At 31.4% G+C, this 19,575-nt stretch overlaps 1 protein-coding gene across 1 annotated transcript in view; it reads left to right on the forward strand.

Moving 5' to 3' along the window:
- Positions 1 to 19,575, forward strand: part of PRKD1 (Serine/threonine-protein kinase D1) — a gene marked incomplete at its 5' end in the record, with an annotated part of 154,737 nt that overhangs the window by 21,258 nt on the left and 113,904 nt on the right. Inside the window, one exon of the mRNA XM_051212282.1 lies at positions 7,888 to 8,022. Coding sequence (XP_051072451.1) covers positions 7,888 to 8,022 — 135 coding nt within the window. The remainder of the gene's footprint in view (positions 1 to 7,887; positions 8,023 to 19,575) is intronic.

Below are 19,575 nucleotides of genomic sequence, written 5' to 3' on the forward strand. Positions count from 1 at the left end.
AGTTATTACAGTTGCTGAAATCGCCTTTATTTTGGTATCTTGATCAGAGAAAAATTATGATGAGTTCATTCCAAAAAAAAACAACCCGATCTAGAAAAAAACAACAACTTATCATACTATTTATGAAAATCATAGTAGCCTAGAGAATTGAATAGAACATTTATTATACTTTACTTTCATATATTCTCATGACCTATTAACAATTCATGAAATTTTATTATAGTTAGTAGCAAGAAAATAAGAAAAATTAACACGGTTTATACAATGTTCAATTTCTTGTTACTATTTTACCAATGTTGATAATCATTATCAAATTAGAAAAAAAATTTTTCTTCTATTTTTTTGACAATAAATTTGATGAGGTCAAATGAGATAAAACTAAGTTCCAATCTTTCCTAGTAATTAAATTCCCCCTTTTTTTTGATAAAATTTTTAATAAACTGTGAATAAACTCAAGTTCGTATATGATAGGCCAATCGATATTATTGATAATTTTTCTCGAAGTATTTTTTATATTACTTATGTAGTAAGTTCATTTTCTATAGAAAGTCACTAATGTATAATAATCAATATTGAGTTAGTTCGCATAGGATGCATATATGCTAATAAGGGATTGATCAATTAAAATCCTAAATAACAATGGGAAGATATAAGTAAATAACACTAAGTGAATATAAAACTTCACTCTATTACACAAGCAAGTGACTATTAAAACTCAGTAGCTAAGTAGATAATACGATAGTGTTTGAAGCAAACGGTACTGGGTTTGAGTCTTCGAGTAAACATCAACTGTGAGGTGCAGGTAGATTCAACTAACGAGTCCCTAGTAGGACAAAATGTGAGTCCAGGTTTCTACTGTTAGCCACTACCCATCATTGCTTATAAAGCTTGTGACCTAAGTCAATATCGAGGCGATGCGCACAGGATGCACATCTGCCAATAAGAGACTGATCAATTACAGTTCTAAATAACAATGGGAAGATATGAGTAAACAACACTAAGTTTTTTTCATTGAATGTATTTTTATATTATTGAATTTCGTAAGTAATAATTATTTGGGCTGCTTTAGAAATACATATATTGTTCATAGTTTAAAATCTCTGTTGTTTGAATCAGGTTTTACCTTACAAATGTGTATTTTTATGGCCAAATAATTATTTGAACTAATATATTATACAAAATCAAAAATTAAGTGGAACATCCACATACTTGTTGGTAGAATGTCTTCAATATTAACAAACAAAATAAGTGAATAAGTTGATTAAGTGATCAAAAATTAGCTTTCTGTATGGAAATGCTGAACAGGCATTTTGTCCTAGTTTGTAACTCTTTAGTATTGTGAACACACAACCGAACTAGGAATTGAATCCCAGAACATTAAATCCTGAAGTGACCAATAACCTAGGTTTCCTAATACAGTTAACTCATTACTTTATAGAACTATTATCGAATAAAATTGGTGATACCCGCTTCACTCTGGACACACTTTCGATTCTACCGGTCAACAAATCTTATCAGAACTCTAGAAATTTATGTTGTGACTGAGACATGACAAAAGTCATCGCGAAACCGAATAGATATTCATCAGTAATCAATTCATAATGCAATAATCGGTTAGATAGAAAACAAAGGCCAGTTTATATTTATGTATATATATATCGAAAGATCGAGTTAATCATTTGTTTATCATTGAGAAAATGTTCAGTAGACCAGTATGATTTTTAATGTAGTTGCCTGTTTGCTTTTCGCTCAGTATCTCCTTATATGATTGAACAAAATAAGGAACGAGTCGGTAAAAAGAGAAGAGAAAAATTGGACACAGGAAATAAGACAACTTTTTTTCTTTTAAAGCAGTAAATACAGTAACTATAAAGACTTGTTGAAATACGTTTTTGAAAATGAAAACGAAAAAATTCATTTCTCAATTTGAACAACAAAAAGGCCAGGAAATGGTTTATGAGAATAGATTAATGAGAGAAAAATTGTAATTGCTTTTTTAAACTTTTAATCTTGATAGCCATCTCAGATATACTTTAAACGTTTTTATTTTTGTTCTGTAGTTTACATCACCATCTAAACTAGATAATGAATTAAAACCAAGAAGTAGTAGGTATCTATTTCATATGAATATTGCACTTGTCAATAATGTACTTTTACAACGTTGTCAGAATGTTAGTCCTTAACCTCCAAGACCTCTCTGTGTAAAAAGTGTTAGGTTACAAAGTTTGTAGTTTCAAGTAAACTCAAACTTAGTCAATTTGTAATTTTCACGTTCATTTAGATCAGATTATAAAAATTCTGATAGAGAACATGTTTATTGAGAGTTAACAGGGTTTACTATAGAAAATTCTTTATAATATATCATTAAATAAGTTTTCAATGAACATATGTATGCATTTTTCCTCTTGAAATCATATACAAATGGAGGTGGGATGGAGTATTTTGAGTTTTATCTCTTCTTCCAAATGTAAATACATTTGATAAAGATAAAGAAAATCTTCAGGAGAAAAAAAATCTTTTTCTTTTGACAAAATCATTTATTCAAGTCGTACATTCATGTTTATAGTTGTATGATAAATATGTGTCTATAGAAGAATAGAAAAGATTGTATCATAGAGTACATACATTTGATTGGTGGGAGTTATTAATTGTATATAAGATTTTTTTGAATCGACTATCTTTTGTTACAGATGATGAATATATCGAAGCTATTCGGTTGTTGAGTTTGATTCAGTCTTTTATCTCCTTTTACCCGATTTCCAAACTAGCTGACCTTTTATTTTTATATATAAATGCTTTTAAAAAGCATATGTGTGATCAGATTGTTCGAAATGTATTGCGCTATAATATCACATAATTCTGATAATCTTCGTCTTATTACATTATCGAAATTTTCTAGAATGATCTTAAATTAATAAAATAGCGTGCATTCGTTTGATTATTTATATAATGGTTAAGATCATGAGTCAGTTGAAGCTAGACTACCCTGGAAAACCTGGAAGTACTGGACGGCCGTTTCGTCCTATTGTGGGCTTCATGAGGTATATCCTGGAGTTCTAGTGAGAAGCAGTGACCAGTGGAGTTCAACCAGGCCTATTGTGAGATAGTAACTTACTGAAGAAAATGGTGAATGTGTCGCTCAATTTCGTGGATTAGTTCAGGTTAGACATTAACACTGTTGAATGCCGGCCGGCTCAGCGGTCTAGTGGTTAAGTGCTCGCGCGCGAAACCAGTAGGTCCTGGGTTCGAATCTCGCAGGGGGCGAGGTCGTAGATGCGCACTGCTGAGGAGTCCCACAATAGGACGAAACGGCAGTCCAGTGCTTCCAGGTTTTCCATGGTGGTCTAGCTTCAACTGACTCATGATCTTAACCATTGAAATTACTACAATCTCCACAAAACCCATCTGATATTTATATAATAAACTGTTTGATTCAGAGATAAACATATTTGAAATATGGCGCTATAAAGATTCTTCAACTCATTTAACGTCAAACTCAGTATGTCAAAATTCATTAAAGTAACATGTAACCCTAGTAATTTATTTATCTCAATATATTCTATTATCATTTAGGACAAAATAAACTTCTAGTTTATTTGGGTCTATTAATGTATGCAACTATTATTATTATTATAAATCCGAATGTTGGAAAATCTGGTACTTAGTTACGCAGGAACAGATAACGATAACAATATGTGTGACATCTCAAGCTTATGACGTATATGTTACATTCAAATCATTCCCGATGATGAAATTGTAACGCTTCTGTTTTCTAACATTCTATATGAATGCATTTCTCAGTATTTTCGGTGAATTTTCTCTTTATTTAGTTTGTGAATATTATATATAATAGCATATTTATTACTGAGGATTTTTTTAATGCCTTAACTTTCATCCTGTCTACTTTTTTCATCCTCCTTTACAGTGGAGTGTTCACCAAAGACACATGTAGATATCTTTACATGATTAAAATGAAATCCATGATAAAAGTTATTCTCTTACATCCAGCACTTACTAAATGAACTACAAAAAATGCTCGAAATCGTTGGATATTTTGCTTTTATTGGACACTGAAAAAGGGATAGTTAACCTCATATTTCTTAATGTAGATAAAAACCTTAAGAATTATACCTTATTGAGTTACACAGTATGAGAGTTCGGTCTATCAGTTTTATGAATGAATAATATCACTCTGTAATTATATGTATCACAAAGTATGTTGACAATAATAATAACGTTTTAGTCGTTTATATTTCTAAATAACACTTTCTGATGGAGTCTATCTGAAGTTTGTGCTGATGATCTCGTTCAGATGAACAATGAAAGCTCCACGACCAAACCATTCAGCTCAGAGAACAAAACTCCATCAAAATCATTCACTTGAGCTACAAATCTTCTCCACCATCTCTAAATAACACTGTTAGCTGGTTTTTGTATTGTTTCATTTCTCTCAGGACCAAACAGAAAAAACAAATTGTAGAAAAAAAAGAAAACAACTAACTGTATATTCGTTTTGATTTTCTCAATAGATTTTTTAATCCTTTCTAACTACTCCTCTACACACACATACATACACATACACATAAACACACTTTCTAACCTTAAAATAACAAGAAATCACGTTTAAAGTACATATAGATTGTATACTCAATGAATAGAAACACAGCGGTTTGTTTTTCGAAAGGATATATATATATATATTATTGAAATGAAAACAAATGAGAAAAAAAGTAGTCAGAAGAGGAAGTCAATACCTCCTTACAAATTTCAATATCCAAGTTCAATTATTTTAAGAAACGGTGTACATTTAACTAAAAAAACTTTGAAATTTTGAATAGTTTGAAAATGAGTTGGTTTATAGTATACAATACTCATATCATGAATAGCAAATCACTTTTGAATAAATAGATTTAGAGTGACCGTCAACATTCATTGATGAATTATGTGTCAGTCTAAATTCTTTTTATGATGATTTAATTTGATCGTTGAGTACCATTATAGTACCGAACCAGTACATTACAAGTAGACTTATAGAATTAAAATGTTTTGTGGATTTTAGTGGCTTGACATCTGACTTCAAATAGCTCACTTGCTGCTTGTTATTGAATTATTCATGTCGGCTATCCTCATATCTAATCATCGACTTAAGTAGCGTCGGTAAATAATGGGATTAAATAAGTCAAATACGAGAATGGATTTTTGAAGACATATATTTCGTACAGTCGTTTAGCGGAAAGCGAAGCAAAATGAAATAATACGCATTGGAGAAGGCATGTTAGCCAAATCGACTTAATCAAGCATGAATCAATATTTTTAGTCGAACAAAAATAAGTTGCAGACATGTAATGAGTAGGATAAGAAATTCACACACATGCGATCATATAAAAACAGTCAAGTTTAATAAGCGAATAATTGACAAGGTCAAAATGTGACTCAAGAAGAATGAATAAATTGCCTTGTCCGGAATCTAGAATAAGCTTTGTCGGTTTAACATAGAAACCAACACTACATGATGGAATAATGTAAAATTTCAAACTGGGATAAAGTTGGTTTCTTTAGTTATTTGTTTTATCATATAGCTTTAAATATAATAAATAACTGAGTCCAGTATTGAATACTCTAAAACATTAAAACCCAAATTGTTTGACTTCATACTTGAACAAAAGATTATGTTATTTGTATCAGTGTTTATTTGATTTGTTTACCTCAGTTCAGTTATAAGTTCAGTCAGACTCGCTCGCATACATTTAATGCTGACCAGTTAACTGTCATAGTCAACGTACTGTGATCGAGCTACTTAGATTAAGTTTTCATTCTTAGTGTGGTGTTTATATTAGTTGCTAAATGTTTTATATTATTGTTGTTCGTTTCTCTCATATTCGATCGAATCCACAAACTTGTGTTCAGGATTTTTTCTTCTGGTACATTAGTAACCGCTATTAGAAATAACAATAACAGTAAATTGATAAACTGGAAAGTGTTTCGAAACATCGAAGTGTATGTATGATGAGAAACGTCAAATATATAGGTGTGATGTCAAAATATTCAAATTAGTTTTTAATCAGAATAAAGCTACGCATGATGCAGACAGAGTAAACAAGGATAAGATCCAAATTAATTGTTAATAAGCATTTGTCAAATGGTGGCTAGCTGTATTCAATCCTTCTGTTCAGGCTGTTTTGATTAGTTTAGTACTTTTGCTGTCAATCTTTATGCGTGCTAAACCCTTTTTGAAGTATTTTGGTCCTTTCAAAGTTATTCTTGTATTCTGTTTTTAACGAATGTAGCATATTCAATGATCTATTCTCAAATTTCTTAAGATCAACTGAGGATTTGGAAACAATATTCAATGAGTGTCTGTCTGGAAGTTTCCCCCACATAAACATTGTATTCATAATAATTGATCTCATAAACAATGTCCTATTTCTCTTCTTCTAGTATTCTGTCCTAAACTGTAACTAACGTCAATCATGTGATATTGCTATTCTGGAGATAAACCCTTATAATATGTTTGATTAAAATTCTATTAATTTACATCACTGTTTTTGGACGATATGGGATGACAACGATGTTCTTTCATTCTCTCATTATATATTCTAATTTAGTTTTTCTTCCATTTATAACAATCCTTGAAAATTCTTTAGGGTTGTTAATTCCGTCATTCGGTTGTAATGAGATTATAGCTGATTTTGATTAAACTTTTATGACTATAAGATTTTGTGTTGATTCTAGAATTTTAATGGTTGAATTCATGAGTCGACCTAAGCTATATAGATAAATAAACATTGGTAGAAAAAAGATGAGAACTTATTAATAAGTGGAATATACTCATTGAGACACAAGATAAGATAAAGGGTTCTAACTTTATGAAGTCATATAAAACTTTGAGGTTACAATCTAATCATGAATGTGCACAGCTGAAGAGTCCTGTACCAGGAACAAATGACCTTGAAGTGCTTCCAGGTTTTCAGTGATGATTTAACACCGATCGATTCATGATTTCAATGAAATATAATTTAATAGTTGGCTTACTGCTTAAAAGGTTTTCATATCATGGAGATTTTAAATACATGGTTGTATAATTAATAAATATTTTCACTGGTTGAAATCATGAGTCAAATGAAGCCAGACCACCATGGAAAACTTGAATGCACTGGACGACCATTTCGTCCTAGTATGAGACTCCTTAGCAGTGCGCATCCACGATCCCGCCCCCCGCGAGATTTGAATCCAGTGGAGTTTAACCGGGTCTGTCGTGAGATATCAACTCACTGAAGACAATGGTGTACGGTGGTGCAACTTCGTGGATTGGTTGAAGTTAGACATTAACACTATCGGATGCCGGCTCAGTTAAGCGCCCGGCGCGAGACTGATAGGTCTTGGGTTCGGCTCTCGCGGGGTGCGGGATCGTGGATACGCCCTGCTGAGGAGTCCCATACTAGAACGAAACGGTCGTCCAGTGCATTCAGGTTTTCCATGGTGTTCTAGCTTCAATTGACTAAGGATTTCAACCAGTGAGATTTCTAAAATCTCCACAAAACGCATTCTGATGATAAATATTTTAATGAAATAATTCTACAATTTCAGAATAAATCAAAGTTTAATTTGTTATTTTCAAAATCATTTAACGATGCAGTCAATTTTGAATTATTTGGTTAAGTGTTTGTTCCTTTGAGTGTTCTAGTTTCCAGATAACTAAATGATAATGTACGTGAAACCTTAAAAGTAAATCTGATCCAACATTTGACCAAACTTATTGATCATTTATGCATCTAATGTTGTTGTTTTATTTCTCTTTGTTTTACAATTTTAAATGATTCATAACAATCTTTCTCATAGAATTTCGTAACTTATATATAAATGTTTCTTTGGAAAACATATATTTAGATAAAATTCAAATTGAAAGACAAGTACAAGTTGTCGGTCACAATTTTCAAGTACACAGTTATCGATCACCACATTTTTGTGATTATTGTGGGGAAGTATTATTTGGTTTGGTACGTCAAGGTCTACGCTGTTCGGGTAAGTGTTTATACTTTAACTATATATAAAAATAAAATACTTAACTCCCTTTGTTCTATATATATATATATATATATATATATATATATATATATATATATATATATATATATAAAGAGAGAGAGGTAGGTCAAAGTTACAGTTATTAGTTTTATGAAGAATTAAAATGGCTAATAGTTTTACTACTGTATAAATGAACTTTATAAATGCAAATAATTTAAGTTGCCATGGTTCGGTAGACTTCATACAACGTTTGTTAGGTCAAAAATACACTTTAAAATCCCGTTTTACTTGATCCTACTGTTAATTTGTTTGAAACATTTGGTAACATTTATTAAGTTGAGATTTCCAATTAGTTTATTTGGATACAGATATCAGATTGTTGTATATACTGAAGTAATTAACTTCTAATAAAATTGGCAACCATCTATTAGTACATTCTGCTTTGAAGGTCATTACTTTAGTATTATTATTGTTATTATTATTAGTGGTTTTATTCAATATTATATACAATATAGAATTCTCAGCACAAAGCATTTCAACAAGTTTTCGATTCTTATTTATTGATCGATCCTGACGATAGATATTTAATGGTTGCCAATTAGATGTTAGCAGTTCAGGAATCGACATCTAAATAGCGTATATTATTTTCGCTGTATATTGACAGCAACCAGGATGTCTCTGATTGTACTTTTTTGTTAATCGTACAATGAAAGGTCATAAAAGTGCCTGAACAGATTGCCTGGTTAATAAGTATAATGATGTGTTAAGACAAACAAAATCCGATAACTTGTAGAAATATCTAGATGGCAGAAACAAGTAGCCCAGATACTCAAGCGGGCAGTTACCAATTTAAGATACCCGCTAATTTCTGTAATGAATTTGAGCTTATGTTCAGTAGCTTGTGTTTTTCCATCCTTGATTCTAAGAAAAAAAGTTTCAACATGGCAATATTTAAGCAAAGTCTTCATGACAGACATCTCCCGATGGAGACTGATCCATCTCAGTCTTTAGTATTAAATAATAGCCATTGTAAACTATTTAGATTATCTTGAGAATTATATTTTATCTTCACTGAAGTATTTTATAATTAACCTATCTTATTCAACTTTAACAATAACTGGATATTAAGTGTTCTTATTTTAATCTTATCATTATAATGGTATATTGATATTATTAAATGGCTGTTCCAAAAAAACTTCTCTTCAACATAAAAATATCAGAGGGGGTTTTGTGAAGATTTTAGAAATGTCACTGATTGAAATCATGAGTCAATTGAAACTAGACCACCATGGAAAACCTGGAAGCACTGCTGAGGAGTCCCATACTAGGACGAAACGGCCGTCCAGTACTTCCAGGTTTTCCATGGTGGTCTAGCTTCAATTGACTCATGATTTCAATCAGTGAAATATATTAATGTAGGAAATAATCGATTCAAGTAAATTTCAGTGATATTTCTCAATTTTTTTTATCTTTCCTATATTTCTAACTTCTTTACAACATTATTAAAACTAGATAAATTATAGTAAAAAAAGGGGATTAATTTGCGTGTTTCAATACTTAAAATACCATACTTTAACTTATATGATGTTGCTAACGAATATGCAAAAAGAATTTTTCATATTATATAAATAAATTCCTTGTTTTATTTTACAATTAAACTCAGTTTTACGTTATGTAAAGAATAAAATAGTGAAGGTTTTTAATTTCAAATTTATCAAAGATTTTCATAACCAATGACATGCAATTTGTGATTAGTATTATTATTATTATTGCTGTTTTTGTTTCAGAGAAATATTAATCTTATGTTCACTTGGTATTGTTTACTTCAATCTTCCCATTTATGATTAAGAGTACAATTGATCAATCTCTTATAGCTTATAATGCTTGTGAATTAAGGCAATATCGAGGTAATGCGCACAGTATACATATATGTCAATAAGAAACAGATAGATTATAGTCATAAATAGCAATGGGAAGATTCAAGTAAACAATATCAAGTGAATTTAAAACTTCACCCCATTGCACAAGCAGGTGGATATTAGGACTCAGTAGCTGAGTGGATAATGCGATAGAGTTTGAAGTGAACGGTACTGGGTTCGAGTCCCAGAGTGAACATCAACTGTGAGATGCAGGTAGATCCAGCTGACGAGTCCGACATAGGACAAAACGTGCATCCTGGATTCCACTGTTAGCCACTATTCATCTTTGCTTACTAATATTATGTGTTTCAGTCCAAATTCCTCACTTTTGTTTATTACTATTGCTGTTGTTGGAAAAAAATACTGAACAAGATTAGGTGTTGAATAGAATTATTAGTCGATGATATCAACTGTGAAATTCAACATTCTCTACAATCCTTCTATAGTGTTAATATGCGTACTAGTAAGAAAGAAGGTAAATTTCCATAAACTATTTTAGTGGAAGTCACAACATGAAAATTAGGATAGAAATACGAAGATGGTTATTTATCACAAATTCACAACAGCCAGAAAATCTTTGAAATTCAGAAATCATAGAATAGTTTTGTCCTAATATAAGGTTCATTAGTAGAGCGTATCGAAACTCTGGAAAGAATTGAATTAAAAAACCTTAGATACTACAGTTAGCTCCTTAATTTAAGATCATTGGTTTGGAATCGAGTGATTTGTACTAATAACATTATTCCATTTCCGATACACTGCAATAATCATGCTAGTGCGTAATCGCTCTACACTTGGTCTAGCTAAAAACTATTTGTGAATTGTGATCAGATTCGTGGGAATCCGCGTCAAAGTTAATTACAAGAGAACACATTATTGCTGTTTATTTGATAACAATTCTAGAGGTCAATCTAATTTAAAGGTAGCTTTTTGTTAGGGATTAGTGTTGGACGGTTGGATCTTGATTTCAAAATGTGAATAATTAAATTCTGTCTCGATGATTTAATGGTAAGAAATGGGCCACAAGACCTAACATTCCTTGTTCCTTTCTCAAACAAAGTTGGCGTATATAGTCTCTTCTCATACTAGGACTTGCTATATGGTTTAACCTATGATAACGAACAGTCTTCAAGTCAAATTAACCCCAATAAAAAACGTAGAAAGCATGTTAGACTCCTTCCATGATTATCCATTTAAGAAACTAATGTACAGTATTTTTAATTAATGATTTTTGAATTTAATGAATTAGTGAACATAATGTACCAAGCTAATTTCAAAATCTTTATTAAAATGTCCGTAACTGTGTCATGTTAATCAGAAATTCTTAATTGTTTTAAGTTATTTGAAAAGGAATTCTATCAACTATCATCCATAGAGTGAGTCCGCTAATAAAACATTTAATCAAAGTAAATGATTCTAGGTAGAATTGACAAAAGGAAAAATAAGTCTGATTGTTATTTGTAAATAATCTTAATGTACAAGTAAATGAGCAGTATCAGATCTTTTGTACATAATACAATTTCATTGTTTGTGTTATATGTTTTGTGAAGATTGTATTTAGCGATTTTATCATTAAATAATAACAATTAGGAAGTCAGTAAGAATCGAATAGCGTTAAATAAATTGTATTGGTCGGTATTCGATATCCTACTTAAACTTCTTAAACAATTCGTCCTGATAATCGTTACTTGATAATGTCCCCAATGGTGTACAAATCAGAAGACGAGTACGAAGTGTTGATCGCGTTTATCATTGAACGACGCATAGGTCACCAATATCACAGACATGCTAAAGAATAATTGAAGGGCTAATGCCGAAAAGCGAGTTTGCGAGTCAAAATGAATAGGATTAAAATGTACGTATATATACATAGGGAGATGAATGAATCATCGAATCAATTAAGCGACAAACATTAAAGCTAACAATAAATATGTGCGTAGGCCGTAAGCAATGCTCAGGTAGACATATTCATACAAGCGCAACAATAATAAAGGCACAATGGCATAGATAAGTTGTTGTTGTTGTACGAATAACTCTGTTTGTTAAATGACTTAAAAAAGGGCTTAATCGACTTAAATGTGAACAAACTCAGTTGCACATGAGCTGCTATAAAACGTTTAATATTAGTTTCAGAAGTACTAACAGTCTGCAACCGTAGAGTGGTGGGCGATTTGACTCCGAGAACTTAGATTTCATGATACTATTAAGAAATTGAACTAAGATGTAATTATTCACATTTTCTTATTTCAAACATTTCAAATATGGTACTTGTTTGTGTCTAGCATTAAGATTAATTTCCCGACATTCAATTGTAAGTCCACAAGCTCTGGGATTGATTCTGTCTAGAGTGAGACAGATACCATATTATATAATCAATAAAGTTGGAAAATGGAATATCATGTGATTTCGACTCATCATTTCAGCATAATTAGTCTTTAATTCAAGATCTGAATGTACTGAATTCATTTTAATCATGCATTAATGAGCAAACAAACAAACAAACAAAAAAACTGAGGATTTCTAAAAATGGAAATAAACAGTTAATGATTGCCTCACTAAGATTGGTTAATGATCATACTCTCCTTCAAATTACATTAAAGCATAGAGATTTGTGGATATGGATACAATTTGTCTTAGCTATTCATATATTTTTATGTAAAAAAGTCTTTTCTTGCGTAACAAGATAAAAGAATATAAATATTAAAGGATAAAAGGGGAAGGATAATTTAACACTTTGTCGTTGCATTTTGTACTTCATTGTGAAAAAACCATCATGATCATTAGAAATTATTCTTTGTTTACTTTTAAGAAAAAGAAAATACAACAACTTATTGTTGCGTATAGTCATTAGTATAGTTGTTGAATAAGTAGACATAATGTCTGCTTATATATAGTTGTATATATTATAAGCTCTTCTTTTCATATCTATATCTTTACATGTAATTCATTGTACATAAGTAGCAATAAGTAGTAATTAGATTTATATCATAAGTTTTTAGAAAAAATATATCAATCATTATGATATATAAAAATTTCTTCTTACTTATAGTAGAATTATAGATAGATTCAAAGAGTAAATCTTGAATAACACATGTAAAAACTATGAAAATTTGAGAAGTAAAAGGTGTCTATGTTTTATTTTGACGAAGTTCATCGTTAGATATGAGAATTTCTTGAATTTCCTATAAAATAGTCAAACTGTGTTTTATTGAAAGCGTTGGTAACTTAATGGATAAAAAAAGACAAAAGTTATTCAAAATTATTATTGAATGATGTAATTAAGGGATTAAAGTATTTCAATTAAATTCTTACTGTTTAATATTATTTAAATATTAAAAAAACAAAATAATTGATTAGTAACCTTATCAATTATTATGGATTTGTATTTGTGTCAGTTTTTTATGTGTTGAGGAGGAATAAGCCTAGTTCAGTTTAATTTAATCCTGTATATAGCAACTCACGTGCAATTGAGTTTGTTCACATTTAATTCGGTTAAGTCATTTTGTTAACTTATTTAACGAACTGAGTTATCCGTACAACAACAACTTATCTATATCATTGTATCTTTATTATTGTTGCGAATGTATGAACATGTATGGTTGAGCATCGATTACTGCGTACACATTTATTCACGCTGCTAGCCTTACTACTAACCGCTTAATTGATTCGATGATTCATTCATTTCACTATGTATATATATGTCCATGTTATTCATGTTCATTGCTCTCTCTCGCTTAATTGTACTCGCTTGCTCGTACTCATATTCGCTGACTCACTCGCTCGCTCGCCTGCTTACCTTTCGGCACAACTCTTTCATGCTTGTTTAACGCACCTGTAATTTTTGAAATCTGTGTGTGTGGTCCCATAATAAACGTAATCAACACTTCGTATTCGCCTTCTGATTAATGTACCGTTGGAGCGTTATCTAGTGACGGTTATCAAGACGAACTGTATACGAAGTCTAACGATTATATTGAATACCGACCACCACACTGTGCAAGATTCTAGGGCTCAACTTTGGTTGTTGTTCTTTCAATTAATTTAAAAAGCTAACAAATTTTTTTTGAGTAGATGATGACTGTTTGTATACAGTATCAGGCTTTTGGGAAGCAAATAACTTAAAAAGTGTCCTAAACATTACATTTTCGTAGCTTTTATCAGCTACTGTTTTACGATATTCCTGTGTTTTTAGGTCTTGACTGATGATAACCTTTAGATCACTCTGTTTGGACAACAATAATTCATCATTATCTAAAATATATTTCTTTGTACTTTGGTGGTCAATATGAATAATAACGCAGATAATGAGATTGACCAAATATCAGCTTACCTTATTATTTCAATTTTTTTCTGAATATCAATTAACATTCTCTTCGTTATGTATCTGTATAATAACGAGATCAATCATTATAGCAAAAACGGTTGATCATTTACGTATAAATGAATAGTACTAACTCCAAACCTGAAAAAAACATGTGATACACTAGATAAATAGTAAAGATTTTACTTGTACTCTTTATTTCCATTTAACGATAAGATTCTTTTTTTTCCCAGTCATAATTTGTTTCTGATTCTAATGTTGAACGGCTTGCTGAACTAAAAAAAAACACAACAAAAATCACAGTTATATAGAATGTCTGGCATTAGCGCGTACACTAATTTTCCATACCAGTAACAGTTTAGTTGTATACTAAGAATGCTATTAAAACTGTTTCTAGCTGAAAATTGATAACATTCTATATCTACAATATCTAAACTATGTCTATTCACGGTTTAGACATTCACAATCATATTACTGTCATAATTAATTTGTAATTGTAATTAAATTGTCTGATAAAATTTAATTTGTGTATTTTCTATAGTCATCATAATGGAAACACTTGGTAATAAGAAATATAATAATTTTACCAATTTAAATGCTGATTGTTTGAGGTTAGACATTAACACCATTGGATGCCGGCTCGGTGGTCCAGTAGGTTAAGCGTTGGCGCGCAAGACTGAAGGCCCTGGGTTTCAATCCCGCGAGCGGGATCGTGGATACACACTGCTGAGGAGTCCCACAATAGGACGAAACGGCCGTCTAGTGCTTCCAGGTTTTCAATGGTGGTCTAACATCAATCGGTTCATGATCTCGATCGAAACTTAACAATCTCCACAACCCCTATGGTGATAATGATGCAACAGTTAGATTACCTTTAGAATTAAACAAAATGAAAAAAAAACAGACTATGAAAAAAAGAGATTATATATTAAAAGATTAAAACATGACAATAATAGTATCATTTTGAGAATTAGTTAGGATTTCATTCTGGTGAATAGATTTTACCGGGTTTTTATATTCAGTCAGTATTCGATCAAGTCATACAATAAACTATTTGACCAGTTGCAATGTATTACTTTTTAAGTAATACAAAATCATTTCTTATGTATTGTTTTATATGGTGGTAAGATAATTGGATTTCTCTTAAAAGATACTGATTAGTCGCAAAGTGAATTCTAAAAATAATATGCAATTCGTTGTGGGAATAGTTGTTAACACTCAGAAAACAAATATCCAGCACAGGGATTTTTAGTGGTCCAGCTATAAAGTATTCTGACATATCCTATCATGCAAATGTTCTAACTGGCTATTTTTGCTTACACTTAATGAATTCGACAGCCGACAATGAAATATAAACCAAATTAATTGATAGATTAGGCTAAGCCAGAAAGATCACGTGCTTGTGCCCATATGCCACTTCAAGATCATACGGTGAGTAAGGTAAAGTAAGCAAAGCATAGCACTGGATGAAGCCTACTGTGGACCCGATCAAGTTCTTAGTCTACGTGTCCTTATCAGCGTCTGAAGGAAAGGTGTATACACACAAATCTTAGTTAACTAGTCATTCGCGACCTTTTCGCTTGTATAACAGGTTGAGCAATCGTGTAGAAAGCATGGTTACCTGATGTTGATTTGGATGATAGAGGGACATAAAACTAATAATGAAATGTTTTTTACTTGGATAACAAATTTATTGGTTAAGAACCCTTGGAACTCCTAACTTCATTCCCTCTGAATGTTTGGTTTTCTCCAACGTTTATGGATTTTCCTATCAATAATTCAATCGGTTAGCCAAAGTCGTTCTGGATTATATAAGTGATGGTGACAATGTGCTTGTTGTGTCCGATTCTACTGTGTTTTAGTTAAGGATGCGAAATACAACCTAGTTTTTTAGTTTGCAAATGATAAGCTAATCCTATGATTGTTTATATCTAGAACTGCCTAGAATCAAAGTGGAAAGTCATAACCTATAAAACCAAGTAAGTTGAAAATGCTGCAGTAATTTATTAGCAGATAAAAATTGAACTGTATTGCAAAATATTTAACTATGCGCGTTCAATTAAATAAATATTATCATCAGAAGAGGTTTTTGTGGATATTATAGTAATTTCAATAGTTGAGATAATGAGTCAATTCAAGCTAGAACATCATGGAAGATCTGGAAACACTGGACGGCCGTTTCATCCTAGTATGGGACTCGTCAGCAGTGCGCATCCACGATCCTGTCTCCCACGAGATTCGAACCACAGGACCTATCAGTCTCGCGCGCGAGTACTTAACAATTAGATCACTGAGCCGGCTAGAATCCAACGGTGTTAATGTCTAAGTTCAACCAGTCCACAAAGTTGCGCGACCGTACATCATTGACTTCAGTGAGTTGATATCTCATAACAGACATGGTTGAACTCCATTGGTCACTGTTTCTCACTAGAACTCCTGGAAATACCCTTTAGGGACAGTCACTAATGATTATATGTTGGTTAATATCAGAAGGGTTTTTCGTGGATATTATAGTAATTTCAATAGTTGAGATCGTGAGTCAATTGAAACTAGACCACCATGGAAAACCTCGAAGCAATGGATGGCCGTTTGGTTCTATCATAGGACTCCTCAGCAATGCGCACCTACGACCCCTCCCGCCCGTCCCACAATAAAACGAAGCGACCGTCCAGTGCTTCCAGGTTTTCCATAGTGGTCTAACTTCAATTGACTCATGATCTCAACTATTGAAATTAAATAAATATTGCTGATATAATTTCATTTATACTCATTAGTATAGTACAGTACTGAAGAGTTCCCAATTAGAATGAAACAACTATGTGTAGTGCTTTTTGATTTTTAATCATTTTTTTTCAATTAATGTCATTCTGAATTAATGTATAGATAATACACATAATGAAATGATGAAATCTTTCATCTTCCTAAATATTCCTTCCTAAAAAAGAAAACATAATTAGTATAAATCACAAAACAACACAAAACATTTATTTCTATTCCTTTCATCATATATAGCATCAAACAACTTATTCTTAATATTCAACATTGTATATATATATATATATATATATATATATATATATATATATTCTAACTTGTCAGTTGAATGCTTCTTGTTATATCTGGTCGTCGCTGCTTGTTATGTTGGAAACACTTATCATCTATACTCGGAACGAGGGACCTCTGCAATTCCCACGATGAGAAAGTAAGAACGCAAAGACTGGTATAAGTGAAGATTTATTAACCCCAAAACACAACGACGACAATGATCTAGTCGAAAGCACACTCATTTATATATTGATTGTACACCCATTTTAATTAGTAATTAGGATGAAATCACATATATAGAAAAAGTACTTAGAGTTATAACAAATCACATATTGTGCATAGTTCATGTCAATTAAATACAAGAATAAAATATCATACGAGAATAGAAACACAATTACTACACTGAATGATCATTACATTGAATCAGAATGGAAGTAATGTGAAACAATAACTCATAATGAGTAAATCAATCGAATTTTTAACTTTTCTTACCATCTTATCATCAATATGTTATACTTTAGATAAATTTTTATATGGTATGGTATTATTTCAATATTCATATCAATTAAGGCATGATCATTATCAGATAAAAAATAAACAATAAAAATAAATAAATAAATTTTGATTAGTTATAGCATGATTGAATCAATAGTTTAAATAAAATGTCAAATAGAATAAATAAACAATTATTATTATTTATAAGAAGTTGATTAAATATTGAAAAAATTATCTTTTCGTCATTTCAAACAAAAAAGATATTTAACTGATTAAAAATCAATTAATTATTAGAATGATTATTATAGAGTAACTGGGACTATTTCAATAGTAGAGACCCCCCCCCTGAATTTCCTGGTACAGCTGAGGTTGGGGAGAGTCAACTCTCTCTCTCTCTCTCGAAATGCTCTCATATGGCTGCATGTATACAGCTGCTTCAAGGGAAGTCCTACTCACTGCATTCTTGAGAAGAGGGTGTGTTGTTTGCAAAATTGAGAGGACGGGAAGTAAATATTAGGCGCTTTAACCGGGTTGATGGATATGAAGGACTCACCTAGAGGAGTTGGATAACCCTGACTCCAAACCACATGGGCTTCAGGATCCTGAAGGAACAAATGTCGTACGAACCAATTATTGATCACTGGCTGCAATGGGACTGCATCTTCTGACGTTGCTCCATTGCCTTGTAGATCAGACCTTTAGATCGGAGACTCGGTGTTTGGCCCCTAAGAAAACCACCTGGTTCGGTTCGGACACCCGGGCAGCATCCCAGCTTTCACACAAATCAAGTGATTTGTGTGGCGCATATGTATTCGGTGCCCCTTTATGCCAATGTTTATCTGTTAAAATAAATGAATATTATATTTCTACTAACCATAAAATGATCATTTTAATGATTTTGAAATTAAATATTATTTTAAAAAAATAAAACAAAATGGACTTTCAAAAATGTGATCAATCTAGTGTTACGTAATTATTTGAGTTAAGTTATTATTGAATTTGGTTAGAATTAGTTGACAGAGTGTTTTAATTATTTAACTATGCAGTTAAGGTTAATTATTTATGAAATTCTAATACGATTAGAAAAAACGCTACATTATCTCCATAGATTGTTATGAATATTGAATCCCTAGAAAGATATTTACCTGTCGATTATTTGAATTTTTATATTCTCGCTTTAAATATTATCTCTATAGAAGTTAAGCTTTATGTTTTACTTGGATTAAAGACTCTATTTCCTTCTGGATAAGTAGCTCTTCATGTATATTGAATGTTCGAATTATTTTTACGGTCATTGTAGATATTTTTATACGACTGTAGTGTTCTCTTAACTTATTCTTGCTTTGGCTTTACCTATCAAATGTTCTTTTCAAAATTTGTCGTTTTGCAGTAATTGGGGCTGAGAGAGGAAATATAATTATGGTATCAAGATATTAGTATAAGAGGCAGAAATTATCGGCGTCAATTTAAGAGACATTAATAACATTTTGAGTGTGAACTTAATATCAATCAACTGTTTGGCATTTTATTAACAGTATACATATGTATCTAGTTGGAACTAATTACCAGATTGAATTACAAATAGCTTTTAAAGTCATGCATTGAATCTTATCTAACCTGATTTGTACAGTAATACTTTGCATTTTATACATAACAGAATTCATAGGAGTTTAAAAAAGTAAATCTGGTACTTGCGTTCAAGAATCGTTTGTATAACTTAATGTTCTTTTAACGTGACTTAACCGAAATAAATCTCTGTTCAAGGAAATT

The sequence above is a fragment of the Schistosoma haematobium genome, chromosome ZW (genome assembly GCF_000699445.3).
Source record: "Schistosoma haematobium chromosome ZW, whole genome shotgun sequence".
Classification (NCBI taxonomy): domain Eukaryota; kingdom Metazoa; phylum Platyhelminthes; class Trematoda; order Strigeidida; family Schistosomatidae; genus Schistosoma; species Schistosoma haematobium.